This window comes from Apteryx rowi, unplaced genomic scaffold, assembly GCF_003343035.1.
Source record: "Apteryx rowi isolate R43461 unplaced genomic scaffold, aptRow1 scaffold_792, whole genome shotgun sequence".
Classification (NCBI taxonomy): domain Eukaryota; kingdom Metazoa; phylum Chordata; class Aves; order Apterygiformes; family Apterygidae; genus Apteryx; species Apteryx rowi.
Window position 1 is genome coordinate 98,336 of NW_020451085.1, and position 27,594 is coordinate 125,929.

General features: G+C 37.6%; 1 protein-coding gene across 1 annotated transcript in view; it reads right to left on the bottom strand.

Moving 5' to 3' along the window:
• ADGRG6 (adhesion G protein-coupled receptor G6) overlaps window positions 1-27,594 on the bottom strand; it is a 113,592-nt gene that overhangs the window by 66,147 nt on the left and 19,851 nt on the right. Inside the window, exons 2-3 of the mRNA XM_026088877.1 lie at window positions 7,981-8,322; window positions 1,690-2,310 (exon numbers count right to left, since the gene is read on the bottom strand). Coding sequence (XP_025944662.1) covers window positions 1,690-2,310; window positions 7,981-8,322 — 963 coding nt within the window. The remainder of the gene's footprint in view (window positions 1-1,689; window positions 2,311-7,980; window positions 8,323-27,594) is intronic.

The window sequence follows — 27,594 nt, forward strand, 5'->3', positions numbered from 1 at the left end:
TTTGTTCCACAAGGCTGTACAGTGTTTAATAGAAAGGAAGGACAAGATATTTCATTCAAAATGAGACGAGACCACAGCATTTACCCATGTCTTTCCTGATTGTTTAGTAAGAGTGTTGTGGTAGTCTTGATGAACAGTGTAAAAGAAGTAAGATTTTCTGGGAAATTAAGTACTTTCTGTTAGGTCAGTTCATACGGATGAAAAAGCAACTTTTGTGTTCAGAATGCCCTCATCAGTCATGATTAACATTTACATTAGTCTTCTGTTTGTCCTAGTAGATGGGTTAAGGCATCTAGCTGCTCATGCTTTTATACAGGTATTGCTTAAATCTTTTATCAGAGGCATGCTGAGAGCTGTCCCAGTCAGTCCAGCTGTGAATGAAGATCTCACTGTTTGGTTTCAGYAAACTATTCCCTCATAAGCCACTGGATACAGCAACTAGCAGGCCTCAATCATGCTAGCTTCTGTTTTAAGCTAAGGATTCCCAGAACTCTGACAGACGCTCTGTGAGGAGAGGTTTGCATTTAAACTATGGTTTAAGAAAATAATAACTTCTTAGGGGACCAAGAAGGCAAAATGGGAGAGGACAACATCAGATACTGAGAGACCCCATGTGGTTCAGAGAGAACCAGGATTTGTAATTGTTTACTTTGAGTAAACAATTTTTTTTTTTAACAAATGTATGTTTGCTACACTAGAGGGGCTCAAACTGTGCTGATGTGGAGTTTTGCAGCAGTAGATTTTCACTAACATCATATGTGCACAGAATAGGCTACTGCTGGCCATGATTCAGGTTTTCTACTATGCATTTTAAAATTATCTAAATATCTCTAAAGTTTTATCTAGGCAAAACTATTCACTCAATTTTTTTAAATAAAAGGCTGGTCCAAACTGTCAAAGATTTTTTAATTTTGAGTAATTTTTAATAGAAAATAATTTCCAGGAGAAAAATTTCAACTACATGTAACACATACATATATAAAAATTATTCCTGGGCACTTCTGCGAATCAACAAGTGTCTGAATCATGGAATGAGAATAAGTTGGACTACATATTAGAATTTATCTTCTGGAGTAATCCACAGGAAGAAAAACCTTCAATAATTAACAATTTAAAGAAGGGCTGAAAATATGTCAATGGGAAGATAAAAAATATTTTGATCTAAAACTCTTCCTTTCTATCTGCCTCCTCTAATTTAATTCTTCCTCATAGTTTTCCATCATGTATGCATTATTGTTTTGCAGCTGCTTTTACTGGCTCTCTGTGTACACAGCACAATGTTAAGAAGTGCTCCTTAAATGGCCAAAGGGCAGATACAAAAACATTCACTCAACGATCAGTTCAAGAAAAGTTTTCTCTAGAGATCACTGTAGAGTAACTTGAGGTTAGCAGGAACTTTCCTGTGGCCCTCATTTCATATGAGCAGAATGCTAATAAGCAACTGTTTAGCAAGAACTTTTTTCTGTGAATTACTTCAACCAGCAACTCAATATACTTCAGGGATTTTTTTTTCTTCTGGGAATCAACATTATCCCCTTTCAAAGCCTCTGTGTAGGTAAGAGTTGAGCTAAAGAGCTAAAGTCTAAGAAAGGTACTTTTTCTTTTTCCTAGCTGGTATATCATATTTTCAGCACAATGCAGAAGTGTGAGGGGAAAATAAGCAAAAAAGATTTGGCAAGACATACTCACCACAACTCAAATTGTTTTCAGCTTTCAGTGCTGAAGTTGGAATACTCCAGAATTCATTTTCCCAGTCGACAATGTTTCCTTTCACATCACAGCTGAGGTTGGCCAGTGCTTGCGCATTCATGGTGAAATTCCAAAGGCGGAAGTTATAAATGTCCCCATTTAGAGAGCTTATTTCATTGCTGTTAGAACCCAGCACCAGTCTCCCATTTCCAGGGATAACTTTGCCAAAGATACCTGGACAGTATATTGTATGATAGATTCTTTTGGCATATACACCTATACTGCCAGAGAAGCTATCCCCTACAACACAGAGCTGTTCAAACATTCCTGTGAAAAACTCTGCATTTCGGGGCAGCGCATTCTCAAGTATGCATTCAATGCCTGAGATTGACAGAAAATGGCCTTTTGTGGTCTTCCCGAAACTGAAGAATTCTGCTGACAAGGCAYTGCTGTAGGAGAAAACCTTCCAGTCATCATTGTCATCGCTGCTTCCCTTGGTTGCTTCAAAGCACAGCGTAAACTGGCTGAGCTCCGGGACTGAGACAGTATCTGCCACAGACACGGTGTCAACGTCGGGAACCTGGGGAATGATGACTTTCTGATTCCTCAGAGACACGGCAACTAGAACCAAGAGCAGACAAAAATCTTTTTTAAAAAAAATTCATCAGATAGAATTAAAGGCAGACTGTCAAAAGTTTAATGACAGGGACTAAAGTATCATTAAATCAAACATTCATTAGGTGGGTTTTATCACTGTAATAAACCAATAGCACACACTGAGGGGAACTTAGCTTGGGAATGCATTCAACTAAAGAAATCCTTTTGAATAGCATGGAGAATGCAGTGCTATACATAACTAACAATTCCTGAAGTTGCCTTTAGAACAATATTAAGAAATATTACCTACTAATTTCCAAATCTGCCTCAGCTCACTTTATTCAACAAAGCATTTATAAAATTAATATTCACTCATCAAGTAAGGGTGCATTAGGCACTGCAATAAACCAGCTATTTGAAATATATAATTTGACTTGCTTTTATGATCTATTATTTTAATTACTTGCCTGCATGACTGCATTACACCAATGAAGTTCATGCCTTACATCTTTTAAATATCGCAATAGAAGAAAGCCTCAATTACATTCCTTGGCAAACTGAAGCCTTTTGTTCCTGAATTCAGCTAATGGGATTCTGCAAAGCATTAGGCATCTTTTCATTTTATCCCCAGCAGCCTTCTGGTTGAATACTGCAATCGTGTGTTCATGAATATTTATATCCAAGCTGTTCACTGTTGCAAGTGAGCAGTTTTGGATTTTGCACAAGTATCTAGAAGTGGCTAGTCTTCTTGCAAACATACACTGCAGTAAAGGTATTTAAGCATTGGCAGAATTATTCCATTTCTAATCATTATTTGCTATTCTCATTTGTACTGGCAAAAATGACAGTCACCAAACGTAGAAAACAGCATCACGACTTCAGCTTTTTCTCCATGAGTATATTAATGGTATCAAAAGGTACAGTGACACAAAGTCTTGTCTAGAGCGACAAGGTCTCAGCAGACCTTGGCTTTACTTCTGCCTCCATGATTCTGTGGCAGACTGCATCTCCAGTAAATGTCTGCTTCCTCTCTCATATWCTGTGATAGCAAATATGTTGGAACAGAAACTGTTTTTTGCTAGGCCTGAAGAACAACTGCCACAGTAAATGCCTGGTCTCCATTGGGATCTTTAAGTGACACCATGGCACATACAGTAATTGTCATACCTGCTCTCTTCTCAGAATGAAATAAAATCCCCTAAATCTGAAAGGGTGAGATACATGAGGGAATGGTGTCTGACATGCCATGTTTAGGAAAGGATAGATGTATACACTATAAGGATTCCACATATTCTACGGTATTGTGTATTCCTTCTGCCAATCGTTTGCAAAGACTCTGAGCTCCAAACTACCACTTTGGATACACACAAGGAAATAACTGGTCCAATATATTACATAATTAAATAACACAAAGCATTGCCCATTATTTGCAAACCCAGCAACTGGGGAGGGAAGAGGGGAGAAATGGGTGGGAAGAGGGGGAAATACTGGGCTTTCATAGTTACTGGATTTACTTCACAGAGTTTTTCCTTTCCCAAGGGCAAAAGTATACTGTAATAAGTTTATAGATAGAAGATGCGTTAAACTTTCCATTGAAAACAAGGGCATTTTTTCATGGGTTAATTATACTGTAAGGTTCTTTATGTAACATGGAAGATGCTCCAAAATGTGCCAGAAGTATAAGAATTCAGGAGCTGAAAAAGAAGAAAGCTCATTCATACAAGAACCATGCAGCCTGTGTTAGGGTGGTCAGGAAGGTTATGGAACACCTGGTCCTATTTAAACAGTATAAGGAGAAAAGCAAACAATGAGAATACTGCGCTGATCCTGAACAAGCCCACTTAACTTTGCAGCACTCATCTGAACAGATTTAAACACTGAAACCTTCCCCATTCAGCAAAAGGACAAAACTGACAAGTATTTTGCACACGTGCAAAAAACCGGAATCCTGCCATCGATATTAAGAGCAGATTTCTGTCCTGATTACTGTTACACAGCCAGTCATCATTCTGATGAATATCAGATGTTAATATTTGAGAAACTGGTTGTTCTCTAAGGGAGACTATACATATATCCATGGTCTACCATCCAAGTGGTTAGACTATAGACAGGATTATGTTAAACTATTTGTTAGGAAGATAACTGGACTATAATAAACAAGGCTTCTTTTGGACACACTGCTATTTCCTCATGAAAAATGTACAAAAGTCTTGGCAGCCTGGACGCAGCAGGAGCAACCAGCAACAGGCAGTTTATTGTTCTGAAATCTGCTTCTGCTTTTATGGGAGTACTGTGATGACATGAAGTCTGCCTCTGCTTCTTTTTAGAGACCCCACCTTACTTGTTTCCCTTTCAGCTCGCTGTCTCACATCACATACACCTCTTTACACATAAGCCAACAAGGAGTAGCTAGACTGTATTTTACAATCAGTTGTGGGGAAACCTGCTTTCCCACCCTTTGACAGCTTTTCAACATGGTTCAGTGCCCTGAGCAGTGGCTTCTGCTGTTTCTAGTTTCTCTGCTTTCAACCACCCTTTCAGTATTACTGGAGGAAAGGCACCAACGTTAATGAGGTCGGCAAGTGTCTACACACCAAATGCCTATTTGAAAGTTTTTATTAATACTGCACTGAACTGCGCTTTTAATCTGGGATATGACAGTACTACTCATCCGTGTGCTAATTTTTACATGACACATTGTCTCAAGCATTGCTGTATGAACAGAGGTCTGTTGGCTCTCCTTTCGCTCCTTCTGGTGACTGAGTAACTTCTACTTGYGAGTGGAGCTATTACGTATGCACTTAACTATTACTTGAAAATTATTTAACACACCAGCTCTTCAGCTGGTGTAAGTTGGTGTATTCCACTGAGACTAGTAAAGTTGCATTCATTCACTGCAGCTGAAGATAAGGCCCATCTATCCGCTCTTGCTGCATTGCAGCAGGTAACAATCAGGAGAGTCAGCGCTTGTGTGGGCAGCCAACTTGTTACGGGTAACAGGAAGCACCACGTGAACCTTCCCTTGGAACCACTGCTACATAAAACCTAGCAATCACACAAAAGCTGTTCTATTCTCAGTCAGTCCCCTCCCCAAACTCATTTACTCATTTATATTTGCCTTTCCCCATATATATTTTGCCCTGTGTACATACTGTATATTAAGCTGTACTACTAATGTCTTTTTAAATGCCATTTCTAGATAGCAAACTGCCATGAGTCTTCAAACAGTCCTTAACATTCCAAATTTGTATTACTTTGTCAGACTAAAAATTGGATCAACTATTTAATTTTATTATTTACMTAAGATCATTGCTGAGAAATGAAAGAAAGTACGAGTACTGTAAGTGTAACACTGGATTAAAGTTCCCCCTTCTCTGGGAGAAATTCATGATTTTGTCTATGCATGATGTTGGCAATAATAATAATCGTTTCCGTTTGACAATGGAGCTTTGAAACTCCTTGGATTATGCTATTTCACCTGCCTGAAGTGAATGGATGTAGATTTCCCTCTGATAGTTTGGGAATTCTTTGTAAGTAAGGACAACAGACTGTAGGGTTGACATCCATCACACAGATGTCTTATAATTTTTGTGTGTGTTGATGTTCTCCTGTCTACATACTTCTATAACTTAGTTTTTATGAAAGGAAAGCAGTACATTATCATCCCTTTACCAGACTGCATTTCTGTATCCATTGCCAGGTTAAACATTGCCATGATCTTTGTCTGTGACTATCTACTGAACTCAGTTTAATTGCACAGCTGTGGGCAATAAGCAGAATACGGCCTGTGGTTATAATTTGTTTCAGACGCACATAGCCAGCTCTTCTGGCAGCCAAGGTCAAAATCAAGATGTTAGTTAAGATTTGTAGTAATGAATCAAAAGTCAGCAACCCTAGTCTAGATAACCTAACAGCGGGCCTTAACATGGAGTGCCTGAATGAATATATATATGAAACACTAAAATATAAATCACTGGTGAAGGTCACTGATACCTTTACTCACATTGGATAATAGCCTTCTTATTCAAAACGTAAGAACATCTTCCCAAACTATTTAACAGTAGTGGTTCTATCCATGAAGGTAAGGTACTAATCAACTTGGCATGGAGGTAATTTATCTTTGCTTTCATAAAAATACATTACCTATATGTATATATACACAAATGGTTCTCTGATCATATCCATGGCCCCCTCCTCCCTCATTGAACATATCTGAGGGTAATATTCCATCTTTTGATTCCTATTATAAGTCACCTTATTGCTTATAATCATAATCAAAAAATGAGATATCAAAGAGGAATAACAAAATAAATAATTTTGCATAATCTGATTTGATACAACTTATGATCCGCATGATTTTATGACTTTTACAGTACAGCAAGAGTTGAGATCTTTAAATAAAGAAACCTTTCAGAAAATTTACTTTCCCCTCCAGAAAAGAACCAGTGCTCCCAGAATTATTACTAAACTCATTATGTCAGCAATGAAGGGTCTGAATGGAAAGAAACATTTTTAGCTCCCCTGATACAGTAATTCCATTTTTCTTTCAGAACTGCACACAAATTTTGTTTGCATAATCAGGACTCATTTTGTCTTATAATTTCTGGGGTTTATTATTTATTTTAAATAATACTGTATGTTTAATGAATATTTAAATAACTTTTTACATAAGAAAGATGTGTTTGTGGCTAAAGAGGTAATTGTAAACCTGCCTGTTCTGTGTTTGTACAGCATTTAATCAACCAAAAGAATGTAAGTGTGATAAAATAATATAAATGATTAATACAGTACTAGTATCCAAGTTAGGGTGTATGACTTCAACAAAAAGGAAGCCTTCTGAGAGTATGCAATTGTAAACTATAAACTTCAAGTGGAGTGAATGGAGAGTAACATATGGGGCCTGCCAGCAATCATCCTAACTCTCTCTGTTACATTGCAGTTCTTTACTGTCATGTCCAAGCAACTTCTGGTAATGTCTTAAGCAACAAGTTATTAGCAGTTATTTGTAGTCTCATCTTCTCCCAGAGGAGAAAGCATGGGCAGAAGAGTGTCTTGTTTAGTAGTTGTTAGGCTTTTTAAAATCTAAGCATTGATATGCATTTATGGAAGAGAAAGAAAGGTCAAGGAACAAGAATGAAAGGTAGCAAGTTTGCAAAGATGCTTCATCCCTGAGAGAGTTTATTCTAGAGGCTGGAAGGAGCCCTGAGAAAGTTCTGCCTTTTGCATAAACTTCTCCCCACTGCAGGGAGTTTCACTGGGCCAGAGGTCTGGGCTGGCCTTGTTTCTGGCTTGACTTAAGTTCTCTCTGGTGCTCTCCTTCATGTTTCTATGTCCTTCTGCAGGTAGGCTGGCATGAAGGTGAGGTGTCCTGCTTCAAAACCATCCAGCATAAATTTGCAGAAAGAGGCACTGTTAGGCCTAAAATCTTTGCAGATGAAATATTTTTCTAATGCACTTGAGGAGGTCACATTCCAGAATAAATTATTTTCATCCACAAAAAAAGAATTAGTTAAAAATATATGTAAGAACACTCTTTTGTTTTATCTTGAAGTCTCTTCACCTCCTGTCTTCCCTTCCCTTCTCATGGAACATTTCTGGTTCCTTTAGAAAGTGTCATTCTAATCCTTATCGGAAATTTCCTTCCAACAGGACATTTTAGCTGTAAGAGGGATGAAATGCTTTAGGTTTACTTACTTCGTATATAGCTGGCATTAAAACCTTTCTTTTGGATACTAAAGTCACTTTTAAAAGACACAATCATTTCATTTCCAGTAGAATTATATGATAATCCTTTGGCAGTGATGCCACAAAGGTTCATTGGGCTCTCTCCGTTGTCTAATGTTAGTGAATCATAAATACAGCCTGGCGCTTCTTCAATGTCAAAATCGATGAACGTTAGCTGTATGATGAATCCATGAGGTGCTCGGATGATCCATTTGCATGCTTGGCTGTTGGGATAATCATTGGGGAAGCATGGAGAAGTGAAAACTCCAGAGGGGTCAGTTAGCACAACCCTACAGTCGTAACATCCATGAGCTGGCAATAAAAACAGAGAAAGGTTGGAGGTCAGGAAGAGAGATAATTTAACAGGAAATTAATCATCCATACAATGACTTAATCTATTTCTACACAGAAAAACATAAACAGAGATGGGAGGAAGAAAGGAAGAAAAGGGTCTGGTTTTTAGCAGGCAAAAATGCTGGAGAAACAAGACAGTAAAATAATATTTTATAGATGAAATCCTTCACAAAAGGAGTGTATACTATACTGCTAAATATTCATTTGTGCATATAATATATATTTGCTATACATACTAACCTGTTGTGCAAAAAATGACAATGCAAAAGCAATATTTTTGAATTCTCAAGTGTAAATGAATTCTTTAACTGAAACTTTTAAAAAAATGACTGGTAACATTTAAATCTTTTGGCTGCTGGACTGATGCTGACTACTACAGTGACTCTGCGCCATGCCATTGTTTTCGGTGGAATGCCACTGGAATGCAACAGCACAACAGAAGAATTGAAGAGCCACGGAAAGTAGCTAGAATTCTCCAGAGTTCTTAAAGGTTAGTCATCAACATTTCCGGCAAACACCCTCCACATCACCCAGAAGGGTAGCAGTGAGCTACCGGTTTTTGAATCAGCAGCAAATTATTGCACTCTTCCCATGCTGACTCAGCACCACTGACATATTTGTGGCAGTAAGACTCTAAGAAATTCATATCCCATTCCTCATACTCCTTTGCTCACCTACAAAGCATTGCTTCTGCATGCAAATTTCAGGCCCATTTAGTCCCCAAGACTGTATTTCTTGTTTGTTTTATATTTACTTTTCTATCATACATTTACTTCATGTATTATAGCATATTATTACTGTGATCTGCCTGCTGTTAAAATCTGTAACAATATGCCAAAGCAGCACTAAACACTTTTGGTGGAAACTGAAGATGACCAAAAGATAACAAAAGAAACTAAATTCTGCCCAGATCTATGCTGAATTACTTTGAAAACATTTCATTGGGCCACAATCCTGCATAAACACTACAACAGTGTGAAAAAGGATGGGAAAATATGAACATGCATTATTATTTGCCTAAGCTAAAAACAACTAAAAAAGTTTTCAAGCGTCAAACTATGCAATAAGTAGCCATAAAATTGGCATAGACGTAACAAACTCCTCCAGAGTACCCTTGATGTCTCTGCTGTTTCAGTCCTGATGTAGCTAACTCATGGTTGTATGGTATTCAGCCTTAGCAAATAGACCCTGACTGTAGTGTGGGATGAAGTCTATAAAACAATTCCTGCAAGGGAAGGGATATTGAGGGACAATTCTCACCTGCTCAACCCCCAAGGAAGGTTATTTCACACAAAAGATAACTGTCACCTAAGGCAAGTTAATTTTCAGAGCGGTATTTATTTATGAAAGTAAACTTTGTTCTGCCACGGTAACTTGTAGGACTTTGGGCTGTGCTCTCAACTTCACCACATTTCTTCAGATCATACCCTATTTCTACAGTTTATACAGGACCCCTTCTGTGCTGTGAACTGGCATGTCCAAAAAGAGGCAGTTTACATCCGAGAGGGGAGTCCTCACATACATTCTGCAGAGTTTTTATTATTTTTTTATGAGCAAATCATGAAGTCATGTGGCTGCAAGGAGATAAAGAGATTATTCAGTAATTGGGCTTTCAGAGCCAAATGCTGGCTGTATACAATAGAACAGAATTGTGGAATACTTATTTAGTCAAATAAATAAGAAAAATAGATTGTCTTAAAGTTTTACTGGTAGCTTTGGGAAGCTGTGGCACTCATGATATTGGAAAACATGATCCATGTAGTGTAGGCAGAAGCCTGTCCACGCTAATTTCTCTGAAAATCTGTACAATCAGAGGACTAGGTTCACCTATCCCGAAATCTTGCTGTTCCATTTATGAACCAGAGAGGGAAAATTCACTTATTAGTACAGTGAATATAAATCCTGCAGTTGTACAAGCAGAGGACAGGCTTCTTCCAAGGGATGTTGCCCAGACGCGTATCGGTTTTCAGGGAACCACCCTAGGCTGAGAGGAAGAGGAAGCGGAAAAGCACACTTGGAGCTGCTGCGGTCTCCTCGCCCAGGGCAAGCGAGCCTCCAGAAGGCCCAGCAGCTGGCAGGTGGCTCCGGCGTGGGCTGCCTCTCGTGGTGGCGCTCTCCCATTCCCGCTCCCGCCTTCGGTATTTCTAGTACCAGGGCTACAGGCGCTGAGGATGTGGCAGCAAGCCACACACACTCTCCTGCTCATTCCTGCCAGAGAAATTAATGGCACCGACTATCTGGGCAATCAGGAGCCTGCAGCTGCACCCAGATGGACCTGGAGCCAAGGACTAAGCCATTCGGGTTGGATCCTCAGGTGATGTGAATGCATACAGGAACACAGGTGCTAATGTACACCGAGTAAGCACTGGACCCCTAAAATATATCTTAATGGCATTATAAAACATTGCTGAACTTACAGCTACCAGAAGAAATATGATGTTTATCAGTAAAAGTAATGTCTAGTCTATCTTTCTTAATTGGTAGAGTATTAAATTCAGCCTGGGATTGGAAGAGTCAAATTTGGGCATCACAAAAACCACAACCACCCTTAAAGGAAGGCTGTGTTTACTAATTCTACTGATTACCATCAGCCAAAATAAGACTTAGCTCTTCTATTTATTTCTCTCTTGAGTATTTATCGTGGTTTCTAAGCTGTGTAAATAAAAAACATCAGCACACATAACAAAAATACTTTTATCTCTCCTGTCACTGTGAATACTAAAACATAAATGTTATTTATGCTGTTGTTACTTTACTCATTTCATCTTCTCATACATTTACTATTACACTATCATTTTATCATATCCATATTGGTTTGCTGGTTTTACAGAACTAATGCAAAAAAACACTCCCTAAATTTAGGTAGGAAAATAAGTGCTATAAACTTTGCATACATAGAAGAAAGATTTGGCGAGCAGAGTAGTTTACTGTTTTGAAGTGGCTTGGCTCCATTTTGGCATAGTGGCTATTCTGTCCGCGACTGCAATTTGAAGGAGAAATATCCTGTTTTCATGCACATGTCCACAGTAGTAAGTAAAAAGAAAAGAAAACAAACAACAAAACTATATATAAACAGAATGGTTTTGAATGGAACTTTTTGCACAGCTTCTCATGAGACAGTTATTTTTCTATAAACACCACCTATTTTACTCATTAACGAGAAAAATTGCTGTGGCAACCTTAGGCTGTCAGCCAAAGATGACAGATATTTTGCAATCCCATTGGCCCAAAGCAGTTCTGAACTGTGGATACCAAATACTTGTTGCAATACACACCACAAACATTTCTGCAAGCAATATGAAATATTTTATTGATTTTAATGGGAATAAATTGAGGTATGATATTCTTGGTCAGGAACCCTGCCATAGACAAAACTTGCTCATCAAGAATTTTGCTATCGCCCAGATGACAGGAAAATCTTTCTGTAAATATATTTTATCAAGAAAAACTTCACCTTTCCTTCTCCTCTGAATATGCTAAAAATGTAACATAAACACCCTCCCAATACAGTAAACTCAAGCACTCAAGGTCAACATTTCTCAAGTTGAAAGTTTCACTGGCGATTCATTTGTTTTCTCCATGTGAATACCCTGGTATACAGTGCTCATTCCATAACTGCACATTATTTTTTCTACAGGACTCATGCTTCATTTAATAAATGAATTGTTAAAAATTTAATATGACATTATACTAAAAAGGAAAATTAATAATTTCCTCATGAGTGTTTTAGAGCTTTCACCAGTGTTATCCGAGTGATTCACAAATGTTAATTGACTTCAGCAGCTGTTCAGGAAGTGGCTTTTTCCTGTCTAACATGTCCATTTTGTAAAGAGAAAGCTAGGCACAGAGACAGTGTGCAAAAATGGCAAAATTTTCCATGGATTTTGGGTTCCCAATCTGAGAAATTAGCATACTGATATTAGAATACTGATTTTTCTCAGCACTTAGTACTTGTATAGCATTTTATATGTCCAAAGCACACTACCAATGATTTTAAACTGCAGCTGGGAGAGCAGTCTGCCAATCTGTCCCACTGTAGAAAATTCAAATAATCCAAAGTCAGTGGCCAATGGAAAATTTTGGTCAAAGCAATTTGGCCATCATTAATAGGAACTTATTGGTAAAGGCAGGGATAGAATCCCATTCTCATGGTGGCCAATTTTCCTAACCACGAGAGCATACCATTCCCACTCTTCTACTACTCTCCTGTCTATTTCACATATATACCTTCACATATATGCCTTTTACTTTCTGCAAAGTGTGTCCTACATTATTCTTTCCCATACCATTCTGAATYATCTGAGGCCCTAAAACAAGGGCCTAGCTGAAACAGTATGTGACTAAGTAAAAATCGTACCATACAAACAGACACAAGCACACACAAAACCACAATAGAAACGGTATCCCATGGAACAAAATTAATAGTCCACCTTGTCCCATCAACAGATTTTGTCTCTTTAGAGCCACAGCACAGAATTCCACCACTTGAATCAATTAAGTAAGTTCATCTGTGGGGACTGACATACACAATGTGAAAGTGATTTTCACAAACCATTTGTGGGCAGCTGAAGACACATTCAGACACTCCAATGTCCAGAACTCCACACAGACACCCAGAACACCAAAGCGGAATTCCAGATTTGCAGGGAAACCTTCTGTATGCCCTCTTCCTATAAATTTGCATTTTTCTTTTTCCATTTCTTCTCATATGTCCACCACCTTCCAGCACTTGCTCCCAAAATCTGTGCTTATATTCATATTTTCCTCTAACTCCTGTTCTCATTCTTCCTTACTTCTCTCCACGGTCATCATTTCCCCCATACCTCACCTTTCATCCCATTATATTTTCTGCACTTACCTCTCAGACAAGACTTTCAACTTCTACCTCTCCACCTGTTTTCCCTTTTACTCTTATCCAACCTTGAAAAATTGCTGGACAGCAAATTTTGTTTGGCCAAGAATTTTTTTAAAACAGCAAAAGCAATCAAGCTTGGGACACTGCCTATTTCAGCCCCAAAGGCTTAAAGTTTGTCAAGGTTAGGATCAGAATAAAACATTCTAAAGAAAACTCTCTAGGGAGAAATGTCAGTGTCTGTTCTTGTAATTCATATATTATCTGGTTTATTTTCACACTAAATTACACCTTGCATAGGGATTTTTTTCTTCCACCCATTGACTGTAGCATTCAACTGGTCTTCTGTGCGGCATTTTCTACTGGACAGAAGTGTAAATGACTACATAAAGTGTAGGCAGTGGCACAGGATGCTAATAAGAGCCTGTGTTGGTTGAATTAGCATTCTCAGTAGTTTTAAACAATCCATTGAAAGGCTCCCTGGTAAAAGTAAGATAGAAAACTACAAGATTTCATTTAGAGATGATGTTTAACTCTGCTTCTCCGTGTAGACGAGACAGCTTTCATATGAAAATATTCTGGAATAAATTTATGCAATTGTGGGATAGATTAAAAAAAAAAAGAAGAACAACAATTTATGTTAACTCTGTTCTTATACCAGTGAACAATAAAACCTTCCCTGTCTAACAGAACTATGCCAACCCTGAATGCTTCAGAAAATCTTAGCTACAGTACTTAATGTTTTAGATATAAAAATAGCAATACAGATTTACTAATAATTTGCTTTTATGTAGACATCTGAGAACCTTTAAGCACTCTGCATACATTAAAAAAGGAAGTGCTTAAAAGTACTGTCATTTTGGACTAAGTAAGAGAAAAGCATACTGAGGTCAAGTGACTTAGCCACTTATACACACAGCAAGCGTGTGGCAAAGCCTAAAACAGAAGTGAAACCTTACAATCGTTCATAGTGACAGTGTGAAAAATACCTGTTTTGACGGACACTGGGCAAGAAGAAGTCTTGCCTTGTTATAAGTAATAAAATGCTTGTCATTTTCTTTTTTCTATTTCAAGGATCCCATAACACAGGGGCTTTAGGCAGAATCTACAGAGATATGGCCAAACATTAGGTCAAACGTATTTACGACTCGAAATAGATGGGTGAATGAGGTCAGTAATGGACACACCTGCTGCAGACAAGCAAGAGGAAGGGCCAAACCACCAAAATGTGGGTGGGCTGGAACAGCTACAGAACAAACAAACCTGTGTTATTTCAACACAAGACACAAACACTAAACCCAGAACAGCTATAGTATAGCAAAGGTCTCAGCAGTAGCCAGCCCCATCCCTGCTTGCATTTCTTCTCTTTAAAAAATCATTTCAGAGGTTAAGGGGACGTGTCGTACATAAATATCTATATGGAAACTGTGAATATATTGGTTGCAAAGAGCTGCCACAAGTCATTCCTTCTGGACATAAAGGAACGCTCTATTTACTCACTGTCAGTTGTAAGATTTGACCTATACCATTTTTAATACAAAACATTAAACTTGTTAATTAAACATGGCACACAGTGAAGCCTCTGAACACTTTAAACCATATTGTCTGCTCTCTGCACAGCCCACAATGTGATAAAGTTCTGTTTGAGGAACTGCAAATGAGGAGCTGTGGCAAGTTCATTTCTACTTCTTTACTTACTTCCCAAACTGTAAAAGCTGTTTATCTCCCCAAAAGATACTCATTTTGCTACATTACACTGGCTCTTATAAAAATTACTATACACAACATATAATTCAATGTTAGCATGTGTTGTAATCCTCAAATTAAACAGACAGTCCTAATCCTAGCTATTTAAGCATCCAAATTATATTTTAATGAAATCTTTAAAAAAAAGGACAAAAGCAATATAAAATGATCATCTCTGCAAAAAATAAAAGGGAAATGAGATTATTTTCCTGGTGTGCACAAATATTTGCGCCTGCCAATAAGATTAGACAGGGCTGAACTCTGCTGGTTGGAAATATGATTGTGATTGTGTATGAATGTACCTAACCCTTGATTGTAATAATAATACCTCAGCATTTCTACCGTGTGCATAGCCTTAAATTGATAAAATACTTGAGCTTGTCTTAAAATCTCACTCATATCATCTGGATTTAAGCAAGGACTTAAAATTCAGGAAACTCTTAAAGTCCATTCCTGCATAGTGGTGCATTTGCATCCTGCATTTGAAGCTTTGAGGTCATGTGTTCACCTCAAAGAGGTCTGACAAACAGAATAGGAGGCAGGCATGACTCTGCAGCTGCTGGCGTACGAAATCAGAGGAGGCATTGCCTAAATCTGAGCGGTGAAGACCACCATGCTATTCTCTCTAGTCTCATTCTCTCTAGTTGTGATCATTTCCTTTTCCTCTTATGGAAAGGAGTAACAACTAGACCAATATATGCAAACATCCATGCAGAGAGAGAGGGAGACATCTACTCTCTGACACACACATTGCTTATAAAGAGCTGGTGACCATATGACAAAATAATTCCCATGAAACATTTTTACATCTGGCCTAGTGTCCACGCCCTAATCCATATTCTTCCTTCCTTTCCTTCCCAGCACACAGGGCATATTCTAGATACTCAAGCTGATGACTGAATTAATTTGAGGGGTTTAAAATCAAACTGTCACAGAAATATTTCCCTTCAATCTGTGAATTTTCTTCCCAAATTACTTTCTGCCTAAAGTCCAGGAAAGGCAAAGTCCAGGAAAGGCAATGTTCGATTCTAATCCAGTGATGGGTTTTCTAAAAATGTCACAACGTCAAAGTTTCTTATTCCCTGCCCTTCCCACTGAAAAACAGGATCATATTCCTCTGGGTAGGGTTCAAACCTGTCCCATCATCCTTTACTAGTGGGATCTGATATGAACTTCCAGCTCTGCAAAGGCATCAGTAGCAGACTTTGAAGCTGGAAAATTTCTGTGTGGAGACAGATATTTTAGCTCACCTTTGGGTTTTTTAAAGTTTCTTCAACTATTGAACAGTTAAACTCCTGAATACTACAATACCTGGCAGTGTAGTATGAGTCATYAAAAATGAGTCCCAAAACAATTTGAATAGCTCTCTAAAACATTCCTAAAATATCTATTCATATTAACAGGTGTGGCATAGATAGAATCCCCAGCAGGATAAAAACATGCTACCAGCTTGTGTGAAACCACCTGCATAGACTCATCAGCAACACATTCAGCATAATTCAAGAGAGAAAAATCTCATAAACTTTTTATGAGTAAAGCTTTACAGTATCCTACTTAAAACTGCACCACATATAACCAAATACATTTTGCACACATGCATATAATAAAGCTGGAATTGGCAAGAATCTTGCATTTCTCTGTACTATTCTTAGTTTGGAAGTGTGGCTTTTTTTTGTTGATTTGTAAGAAAAAGTACTATTTTAAGCACTATTAAAACCTCAGTTCAGACTCTCATTCTGCATCATTCCCATTGCATCATCTGCCTAGCACTCCTTGTACCCAGTAAGAATTTAAAGCCTCCATATTCCTGACTGGAAATAGCACATAACCCTGGCAGAGCCTTTTATAATTTGATGAAAGACAAGATTGTGCTCTCACAAATTATTCAACGATTGGGTTTTTTTGGCCACTGAAGCCAGGAGACAGAGAGAGTACTATGTCCTGGCCAGCCATATCAACTTGCCTCGCATCTTCTTTTGCTGATACAGTATGTTTTACAACATATTCTTTAAATGGTTGAACCAGTTGGTGCACCTAAGAATAATGAAATTCTGCTAGTATGTACAGTCATATATGAAAGTGTACCTGTTGTCTGTGAAGTTACTTCTTTATTATTGCTGCTCCCTGATACTCTAACCCTACTGCTTACTAAATTATTGAAAAATCAAAATTTTCCTCACATAAAATTGGAACTAGAYTTTCTTCTGTTTTGTAAGAGAAGAACAGAGCACTTAATAAAGTTATATGTGGCAAATCAAAAACAGGTAAAATATTTTCTCATATGGTACAATGTTAGGCTGTGGAATTCACTGACATGAAAACGATGAAGGCAGGGAACTTACAATTCAGAAAGTCAACAGGCACTTCTCTGGGTATCCAGAATATCTCAGAATACCTCCAGATATATAATAATTAAAAAGAAGAAACATAACTGGGAGGGATTGTAAGCCTCATGGCTTAGGTTTGAAACTAATCTCAAACAACTTCTGATTGGGAAAAGGCTTAATAGCTACATGTTGATGGGTAAAGCAAACAGCTCCAGAGCACGGTCCCCGACTCTGGAACTCTATTGTTGGTAGTGTTTAATTGCTAGGATGACCTGCAGCATGACTTTGGCCAGCCCAGCTAGCATTTGTCCAAACAGTTCCTGGACGTGGTTCAGCAGCTAGCACAGGCCAGGGACCATTCCCAACATGCAACTTGAATACAGCTACCCTGCTTTTTATAGTAGGAATGTGGGACACTGAGTTAATTCAGCACTCAGCACCAGAGAATGGTCTTGGGCATGTCTCATTTACTACACTAGAGGTGGCCAATGTATGTGTAGGAAAGGGAAACTAACCATTAGAGACGGAGCACTAGGCTATCTTATGTGTGAGCCAATACAACAGTTCTTACATACTAGTTTTGGTGCTACAAACACTAGAAATAAGTCAAGAGAAAACAGGTGCTAGTACATCCTGTTTCAAACACGATAATCAAAATTATCTGCCAGGGTCTGCTTGAAGTCAGTAGGAGTAATAATGCACTAAAAATCAGGAAGAGCAAAGCTTCATTTTCAAATTTGAGGTTAAGCTTAGAAAAGCAGAAGTGAGAATAGTAAATTACTGACTCAGGAAGCATTTACCATGAACAGAGGTAAACCAGCAGCAGACTTCCAGWAAACCAAGATAGAACAAGTTGATCTACACTTGCTGATGAAACAACTATATAATATGGCCATGCCTTTAGAGATTTTTATTATTTATTTATTCACAAAGAAATACATAAACCCCAGTGTGACTCTCAATCATTTTTGTAAGGGACAGAAATGTACTGTAATTTCATACTGATTTAGGCGTGCTGTTTAGGGTGCTCAGTTCATTCAAAAGCTGTTGAGGCTTCAGACCGGACATTTTAGGGAACTGATCTCACAGTCTCTAAAGGCTAGCATCCTAACCAGTTCTCAAATGGAATCATCCAAGTATTGATATTATCCTCCTTTGTTATACGACCAGTCTCCAAAATATTACTATAGCCCTAGAACGATCAGAGTTGATGTTCTTCATGCTCTCAGAGAAGTATATTTGCACAATATGGAGACCATTAGAAATTCAATGTGTTTCCAGATATTCTGTACTGTCCCTGTCCCCTATTTTACTCTGGAATTCAGTAGGTGTTTATTTCTGCTGGGTTATCACTGCCACTAAAAGCTTTGACCACTCTTGATCTGTCTAGCACACGATATGCTATCTCCTGACAGCAATTGACTTTATCACAGCAGTGAGTCTAGTAGATTCTGATTGATCTGGGAAATTGAGGGAACCAGCTACAATAGAAGAAAATATGTTCAGAGCCAGGGTGGGGGCCCTGCACTGCCTGTTTCCCCTTAGTTGTTTGGTTGTGTGCCAATGAAAATGGAAGTGGAAACAAACACACTGACTGGGTAAATCTGCCCTGACCCATTTGAGCAGAGTTCACATTGTAGACAAAGTTATGGATTTCCCCCAGAGGGAGGGGGTAATGTGAAAATCCTGTGTTACACCCATTGTAACTTAAGAATATTTTCATTGGCATTCCTGTGATAATCTTATAAAAATAACAGAATTGACTCGCTAGTTTTGGCCTTAGCAGGAATTTTTGAAAGCTCAGTTTAGATATGCTGGTTTTAAAAGTATTAGTCAGTAGCTATACAGGCTAGTACAACAGGCGCACAGACTAAAATACATGTAAGTAGACAGAAGATTAGGTTAGGGAAGGGCCTGTGTGGGAACAGGGGAGTTTTTCATGAGTTTGCTGCATGCAACATAATGTTTTTGAACTGAGATCCACATATCACCCACCACTCAGTCACAAATCAGGCTGAGCTTTACTAGAAGAATGGTCACCCAAAATGTTGTATTTTTGCCCACTCCAGCAAAAAGTTCTGGGTGCTGGCTCTTCGCTTTTCAGTTGCTGCATCATTACTAACTGGGTCATATCCCCAACCAGAGTAGATCCATAAGCTCTGTTAGCTTCAACAGAACTATAGCAGCCTATACAAGCTGAGGAGCTGACTGACTAAATAATTTCTTAGGTGTCATTTGTGCAAGCAATTGCTGTACTTGCCTGGGAAGCTATTCAAACACTAGCGGGAAAGCAGCTGACAAACTTTTAGTAAAGAGTGGTTTGTAGGAATCTGAGATCCCACCAGACTGCACAGACACTGGGTACAATAATGCTATATCTGGGGGTCATGTTCCTAGTAAAACCCAGATATACACATGCATACAAGATATAAATTTCTTCTATATCTGCATATGGACTAAATAAATTGTTGGGATGAAATTTCTGGATAACAGAGTATTTTGCACAGTGAAAGTATAAAATATTGCCTCTTGACTGGGTGCTTTACCCAACAAATCCAGCATAGGCCCAACAGCAAAATAATATTCAAAGCAGTTTCCATTTGACCCATGATGTAYTCAGTACCTTTCACTGCTTACAGGACTGCAGTTCAGTTGTAAGTTTTCACTCCTGGGCTGCAATACTGGAATGCATTTCCTGGCTACTACTTTTAGTATTCTGAATAAGCATCATTCTTTACTCTTATGAAGGCCTTCAGAACGCAAAAGGTAGGGGATTTATTATACTGCTAGTCAAAGATATTCTTTAAGCTTTGTGTGTTTACAGGCTGCATTTTGGGCCTACTAGCTATCCTGGAAAATTTGCTGTTAATGACTTGGATCCTCTCTACTAGAGGCTGAGACCATTTAAAATTCTGTTTGCTGGTGATGAACAAGATAAAAAAATTATGGGCAATTACTTTGCACTGGAATTCACTATTATATAGCAATACCAAGGTTTTCTAGACATGCTAGGAAATATTGGCTCAAGCACCATTTCTAAGAGCGCCTTTGAATCTCTTTTATGATCTGTCCCTCACAATAGTCTTCGAAGTATCTATTTCAATATGATTTGGGCCACTTACACTTCAGTACCTTAGTATTTTCTCGGTCCTTTCAAGAAGCTACCAAAACCAGATGCTGTCAGTATCTATTTCAGTATTCTCTTCTGCCCCTTCATGGTAATTCAATCTCACTTTTACCCTCCAAGGATAACAACATATTCAGTGTTAACACTTATTATTCAATCAATTATGCCCAGAGCAAACTGAAAGGATGTTCTGAATAATGATATCAGGTATTTTCTTGTACACTATTAATGGGAGGGCCAAGAGACTGGAAAGAAGTTAGAGCCTCTTTATTCATTGAAGCTTTCATCTCTTCTATTTAGAGACTTCTTAGAACTAGTGAGGCTACACAGGTGAAAGTGAGGTCAGAAATTACTTCTCTAATTTGCATTGCTAAGAACAGAGTAAGGTAATGTATCATATGACAAAGTAATATCTACTGGAGGGGAAAAGCGTGTATATTTTGGCCATTTAGTGTTACTCTGACAAGTGTAGTGCTGTTTCTTGCTCTATATTCTCTAACAAGCCATTCATTGTAATTTTGAAGTGATACAGCACCAATAACTCGAATCACTAATTCTGTCACTCTTGTATCACTAATTTCTATCTCTGGTTTGTTGGTGTAGTTCTCCTTTTCATGCCAGCAAAAATGAAAAGATCATGAATGCAAACAGCAATGTCTTGTATTAAATACACGTGTCTCCTTCTTGCATTAAACTTACAATAACTGATCTTTGTGCGACTATATCTGAACCTTTTATTTTTGCTAGTCTGGGATATGTGATTAATTCTTCTAACTTCCATCTAGTTCTCTAACAGCTCTAGTCAAAAACTCCCACTGCAATCAACTGAAACTATAAACACAGGCAAGTTTCAGGACTGACATCTTAAATACCCCTGTTCCCAAACAGTCCTTGGCAATACTTCCACGTAAATACACACTCAAAAGAAAGAAAGAATTCTCAGCCTTTTCTCTGATTTACTCTTTTTCTACCTCTAGCTACTTTTGATGTCCTTTGTCATGTAATACAAAAATATTATGTCTGAATATTGACAATCTTCCTTTAAGATTTGCACAAAGCCATACTGAAGTAAATGACAGTCTTTAATTGGGTTCAGTGAACAGGATTTGGATTAGGGCCTTGGTCTCATTCATACTTATAACAGAAAAAAAGCAAGAAACTAGTAAAGCTAACATCCACCTCTATCACTATCTCTATATAAAAATTCTCCCTACATATTCCAGTGCTTTTTTAAAGTCTTTCAGCTTTTTATACCACTTCCCTAAAGAATAATATTCTATAGACTAATGGATTTCAAAGTTAGGAATTTTATTCTGATCAAGTTGTATGCATTTAATTTTTAAGGATGTTCACTGTGTGCCCCACTTCTCTTTTGTGTCTTCCTCCTTTACCAAAAGCAAGAAAACACTATCATCACAATTATCAAATCAGAAATAAAGAACTGATTGCATCTTTCTCACTAAGTAAGACTGCTTGAGAAAATAAAACAGAAAGTATTCTCTCTTTAGCAAGGACACTATGAAAGGTTTGACTAAGTTGGGCTTGAAAATGTGAAATATGTTTTAAATACAGACACCTGTTTAGTAGACATGTTAAAAACATCACATCAATATCTGGAAATCTGTTCATTAAGATGTAGAGTAAACAAATAACAGAAATGAGACATAAAGCATTTTGAAACTTTCTTAAACATATATCACATTTAACTATGCAATACTGAAAAGCTTCAGCTCTCACATACCAGGAGAATCATTCAATTCTTCACTGAAAGAGGAATTCTGAAAACAGATTTATGACTTCTCATTTCTAAAAATCAACATCAGCAAGTTATTCTGGTTATTATAAGAACAAGAGCACTTTCTTAGTCTTAACAGAACTTGCTTCTTGTGAAGGAACTTACTTTATTTTCTGTCATGATTCTGCAGTCATCAGCAATATTTGGAAACAACATCTAAAACTCTAGCCACTTAATGGAAACAGCAGAGTTTTACAATTGCCTTGCTCTGCAATTTCTGAAACCAAACCAAGCCAATCAACCAAAGGAAACCTCTTTCATGAATGTTATTTACATATAATGCAGACAGGAAAAAGGTATTTTGTTAGCTCTGGAGACGCAGTTTAAGGAGGTTATAAAAGATTAGGAAGTATAATGACAGGTGCACAGTGTCCCTTGAAATAAGACAGGAAGTGAGTACGAGACAGAATTTTATGGCATCATCCTTCTATAAAACTAAACGGACAAACTGTTCTCTCTTAATAATGACTATACACTAACATTTACAACCAAGTATTGTACCTTTACTTGACCTTTAACACATTGTACTGCATTAATTGCCTTAACTCTTCAATTAATGATAGCCAAGCCCTAGTTTTACTTCCATATTCCTTTTGCCTGAGCTTATTTCAAAATATTAAACTTTGCAGTTCATTGTTTTGTATTCAACAAAGCTTTGAAGTTCAAGCATGCCAACATGTGTCATCATCTCAAAAACTTAACTTCCTCGCTTTGTAGCTTTAAAGATAATGTTCCAGCAAAATCCACCCTCCAAGAACACTCAGTAATAGCAGTGCTCTCCTTTTTAAACAGAGCCCATTTATCAATTTTCTGTCTTTGCACCTGAAACATGCATTAATAATGATACTTAAGTATCTAAGATCTGCCATCAGTACTGATAGAATATCTAGAGCTACTCTAAGAATCAAACCCTAATTTGACTACAAGTCTACTATTGTGGAAATTCTCAAAAGCTCAAGGACTGGATCCTTCAGGATAGCAAGTTCTGGACATTCCAGTAATGGAGCCTCATTGACAAGTAAAATAAAACAAACTTAATAAAAAGAGCAAACACAGAAGAGACACTAATCAAAATTTAATACAGAACACGACTCTGAAGTGTGGCGAGCTCACAATTCCTACTGCTTCACTTACGTTTGGTTATAGTGTTTAGTCACAATTACTCTGTTCCTGCAAACACTCAAATTTTAAAGTCAGTGGTACCATAACTTTTGAACTAGCATTTAAAAAAGCAATGGTGTAAGTACAAAGACTTAAATGCACCAGCTCGCAGAGCATAAGGAGGCTTTGCAAAAAGAGGGAGAATGTAGATTTACTTCACAATAACAGTCAATGCCAAGAGTTAGAAGCAAACCATTAAAAAGCAGTATTTTTTTTAACTGACGACTATGGGGTTGCAATTATGCTGAGTTAACTGTAAAATTTGGAGGGAGAAGGCAAAAGAAGTATCTCAGTGTTATTGCATAGCATGATTAACAGAACAGTAATTTGCCATGTGTAGTAACTAATAAAAAAGCAGGAGGAAATATATACCAGTTGCTATGGCACACCCTACTGCCATTACATTAGGCTGCCAGTGTGACCCTTCGCAACATGCTGAATAGTATGGCAACATATTTTAACTTGCCTCATTTTACAAATGGAATAAAACAGCATTCTTGGGGCTCTCTTTCCTTTTCCTAATTTCTTCACATATGCTGTGTAACCTAAACTATTAAACTGCAAACTGTAAACCTGGGTTCATTAATGAACCCATTAATGACTTTTATCTCAGCTCTTTTAGGACTTATCTCAACAATCACTTCCCTGCATTGAAAATTCACTCCAGGGGCTAATGAAGCATATCAGTAAAGCGTACAAAAGCAGACTGAGGAGACTCGTCTGAATAGTGCCTCCGTCTCCCACACCCGCATCCTATCATCCTGTCAAGCACAAAGTTAGGGTGAACTCTGGTCACTGTTGCCCACCCAGATGTTCCAGATATTTTATCAGGAGTCCAGATAAGGTTTTAAAAACAGGAATTCAGAGTAATAAATTTCAAGTTTTGAAAAAGCAAATATGTTCAAACATATATAATATTTATATATTGTACTATATAACTAATATATATTATAGAAGTTATATATATACTTTATGTATAATTTCTCTTTATTTTAGTTGGAGATGCTACGTTTACTAAAAGCTTTTCTCCTTTCACCCTTAAATATTTGTTCAGCTTGTTTACAACAGATACCTTGTGTAGTTTTTGAACCACAGTTACACAACTAATACTATCATATCTTTCCTAGTGTTCATTAATTCACAAGCAATGGAAACATTCTCATTCTGTTTCAGATTACTGAAAGACTGCCTAACCTCTGTTTTTTTTCTTACTTCCTCAGATATTTATATAATTGGGTCTAGTTTTAGTAGTCCAGAAATGATTAAGAATCCAAAACCTACTGATCCCTGGAAAGGCTCCTGTGTCCACTGAGATATTTGTCCCTGATGATTCTGTTTACTCCTTTGCTGTTTTCTGTGACCAGCAGTTGCAGTGAACTTGATCATGTGAGATGATCTTTTTTTTAAAACAAGCAAACAAACAAATTTAGAGAAACATATTTCTGACTGAGATGCATTTTCCTATGATCCAAATGTAGTGCAAACAGTCTTCTCAAAAAGAAATAATTTTGTATTTTGTGATTTGTACAGTTCTACACTGAGTCCTAATCCTCCTCTGACAAAGTTTTTTGGTTTTGCTTTTGCAGGGTTGGGGGGTGGGTTTCTGTTTTGTTTTTTGTTTTTTCCAGACCATCTAGTTCTAGGCTGCACCCAAAACCCTTTTAACTCAAAACAATCTTCTAACCATTCACAGTGGGATTTGGACCAAACCGTATGGACTCAAACGTCAAAACCCTCAGTGACTGATCTGACTACTGGTCATCTACAAAAACAGAAACAAATTAGCTACTTTACTATCTTAACACATAAATTTCAATACAAAAAAAGTTGCATTGAGGTACACACCTTAATAATGTGCAGCAATTTTAGATACGGAAAATACACAACCTATCATGATTATAAAATTAGATCAGAAAATAGCAGGCAGTGGAGTGAAGAAAGTTCTTTATATTCATATTTCTTCTTAAAGCTATGGTGTTAGCTTTGAATCATTATTCAGGTTGGTTCCTACCAGGCATGTAGAATGAGGAAAAAAATCTGCATAAACAGGAAATAAGAGTAATCTGACAAATCATTCCAGCTACATTGCCGTGGGTCCCTCTAATATCTATCTGAACAAAGAAAGTAATATAAACTATAATTAAATGAAACACCACAAATATCTCCAGAACAAAAACGCAAGGCCCAACTTACTCAGGGCAATGTATTACTTCCATGGAGGTAATGGCAGAGAAGACAAAAAGTGGCCTGAAAACAGAAAACTGTTGTTCGGTGAGTCCTAGCTGTAACACAGGGTCATGGTAGGAAAGTTACACACATTGAAAATAAGGTGAGGCACACCATAACACCAGTTTGCTTGCTAAATGACGCTATCATTGTACTCCACACAAGGGCGACGCAGGAAAAGGCAGAGAAAGTCTGGTGAAAAAACAGCAAAGGCTACATCTGACCCTCCCTTTCTCTTAACACCATCTGAATATGATTTGCAGCACCCTGAGAGCAAGCATATTCCAAAACGTTCATCAGCCCACTGTACAGACAGGAATTGGGAAGAAGCGTATTAAGGCTGCAATGTCTAAGCTGGAATCTGCAGCAGAGACCTACTAAAACGCAGCACAGCATACTTAACCAGTTGATAAGTATTCCATGCTGTGCCACAGTAAGATTTTTTTAGTGGGCATATTTCACTCATGCAAGCAAGAGAAGAATGAGTCATGAATGATTTCATAACGGTTCTGCAGAAATTAGTCTAACACCAAGATTGTGGGAGAACTAAGCTGGACAGGCTGTCAGAGCACTGAGGAACATGGAGAAAGAGTCCAAAACCATCATCAAGGAACACAGAGCAAAGAGGATAGAGTCTGTGTAAACAGGAAATAAAGGAAGTCTTGCCTTTCACCCTGACCACAGTGTCTAATTGCCATGGATAAGAAAAATTAAACAATTCCTTTCAAACTACTTATGCACATAACCAAGCAGCCCTTGAATTCTGCGTCCTGTCATGCCTACCTAAATCCACCTTGCTACAGTTCTGGGCCAGCATTATTTCTACCAGAGAAGTCAGTGACTCCAAGCCTAGAACTATGGTAGAGTCCAATGGTAGGAATGGCAGAATTTTAAGGCAGACGCATCTGAATTTTATTTTGATTTATGACAAATCCACTCTGTTAAGACTAAGTCTGTGGTCAACAGTTCAGTCAATAAAACTCAGCAATTTTATGTTTGTTTTTTCTTCTAGATCTCCCTATCAAGGACTCTCAGCTAGTAGCTCAACTAAAATACAGCCCATATAAAGAGCTTCTCAGTTATGGAAACTGTTCTTTCTTATTCTAATCACTCCAACTGACCCTAATGCCAAGATCTGAAAAACAGCTGCTGCCCAAGAGTTAAAGAGTTATTTTACCTACTCTTCTATAACCTATCTATAACCTATCATCTGGTTAAAAAAAAGAAAAAAAAGAGAGACTGGCTATTCCACGTTCTCTAGTTCTTGTTAAATCAAATCTATTAAACCTATTTTAGTAGCTGTATGGCTGGCATGGTACCAGTCAATGCAAGTTTTTCAGTGAAAGTTACTGAGTAGTGTGGGCAAACCAACAAAGGATTCTTCAGTATAGCTCTCCCTCAGTGTCCATGGAAAGGTAGAGAAACCTTGTAGTATCTGTAGATGCCACCCTAATACTTGGTCAATCGATCCCAATCTGTTAATTCAGTGTAGCAAAGAAATGACGGAAAGACAAAAATGTGACAGCTGCTGATCGGACCTCCTGATAACAACTTGTGGAGGAATAAATAGAAAGGAAAWCCTATTTCCAAAAAAGAAACCAAATGGAAAATATCTCAAAATTAAGAAATCTCCTTCAAAACAAAATTCTGCAAAATAATTTCAAATAAGCCATTTCAAGTGAATCAAAGCATTTCATTGTTATTGACTTTAAAACTTTTAGGAAATATTTTTTAATATTGAAGTCCTTTTAAACAAAAGGCATAGAACTTTGAATTTTTGAGGCAGTATTTTTCTGCATCATCAAAACACTTCAGCTAGAATTTTTATCCTAGGTTACATTTCTTCAAAATTGATATAAATATTTCTTTCAACAAAATTAACCAACAGATTTTTAAAAAAAGATCTGTCCAATTTAGTAATAACTCCATTCCTCATCTGAACAGCTTTCCAAGAATTCTGGTACTTACTTTCTTCTTACACAAACTCTGAAGTTTT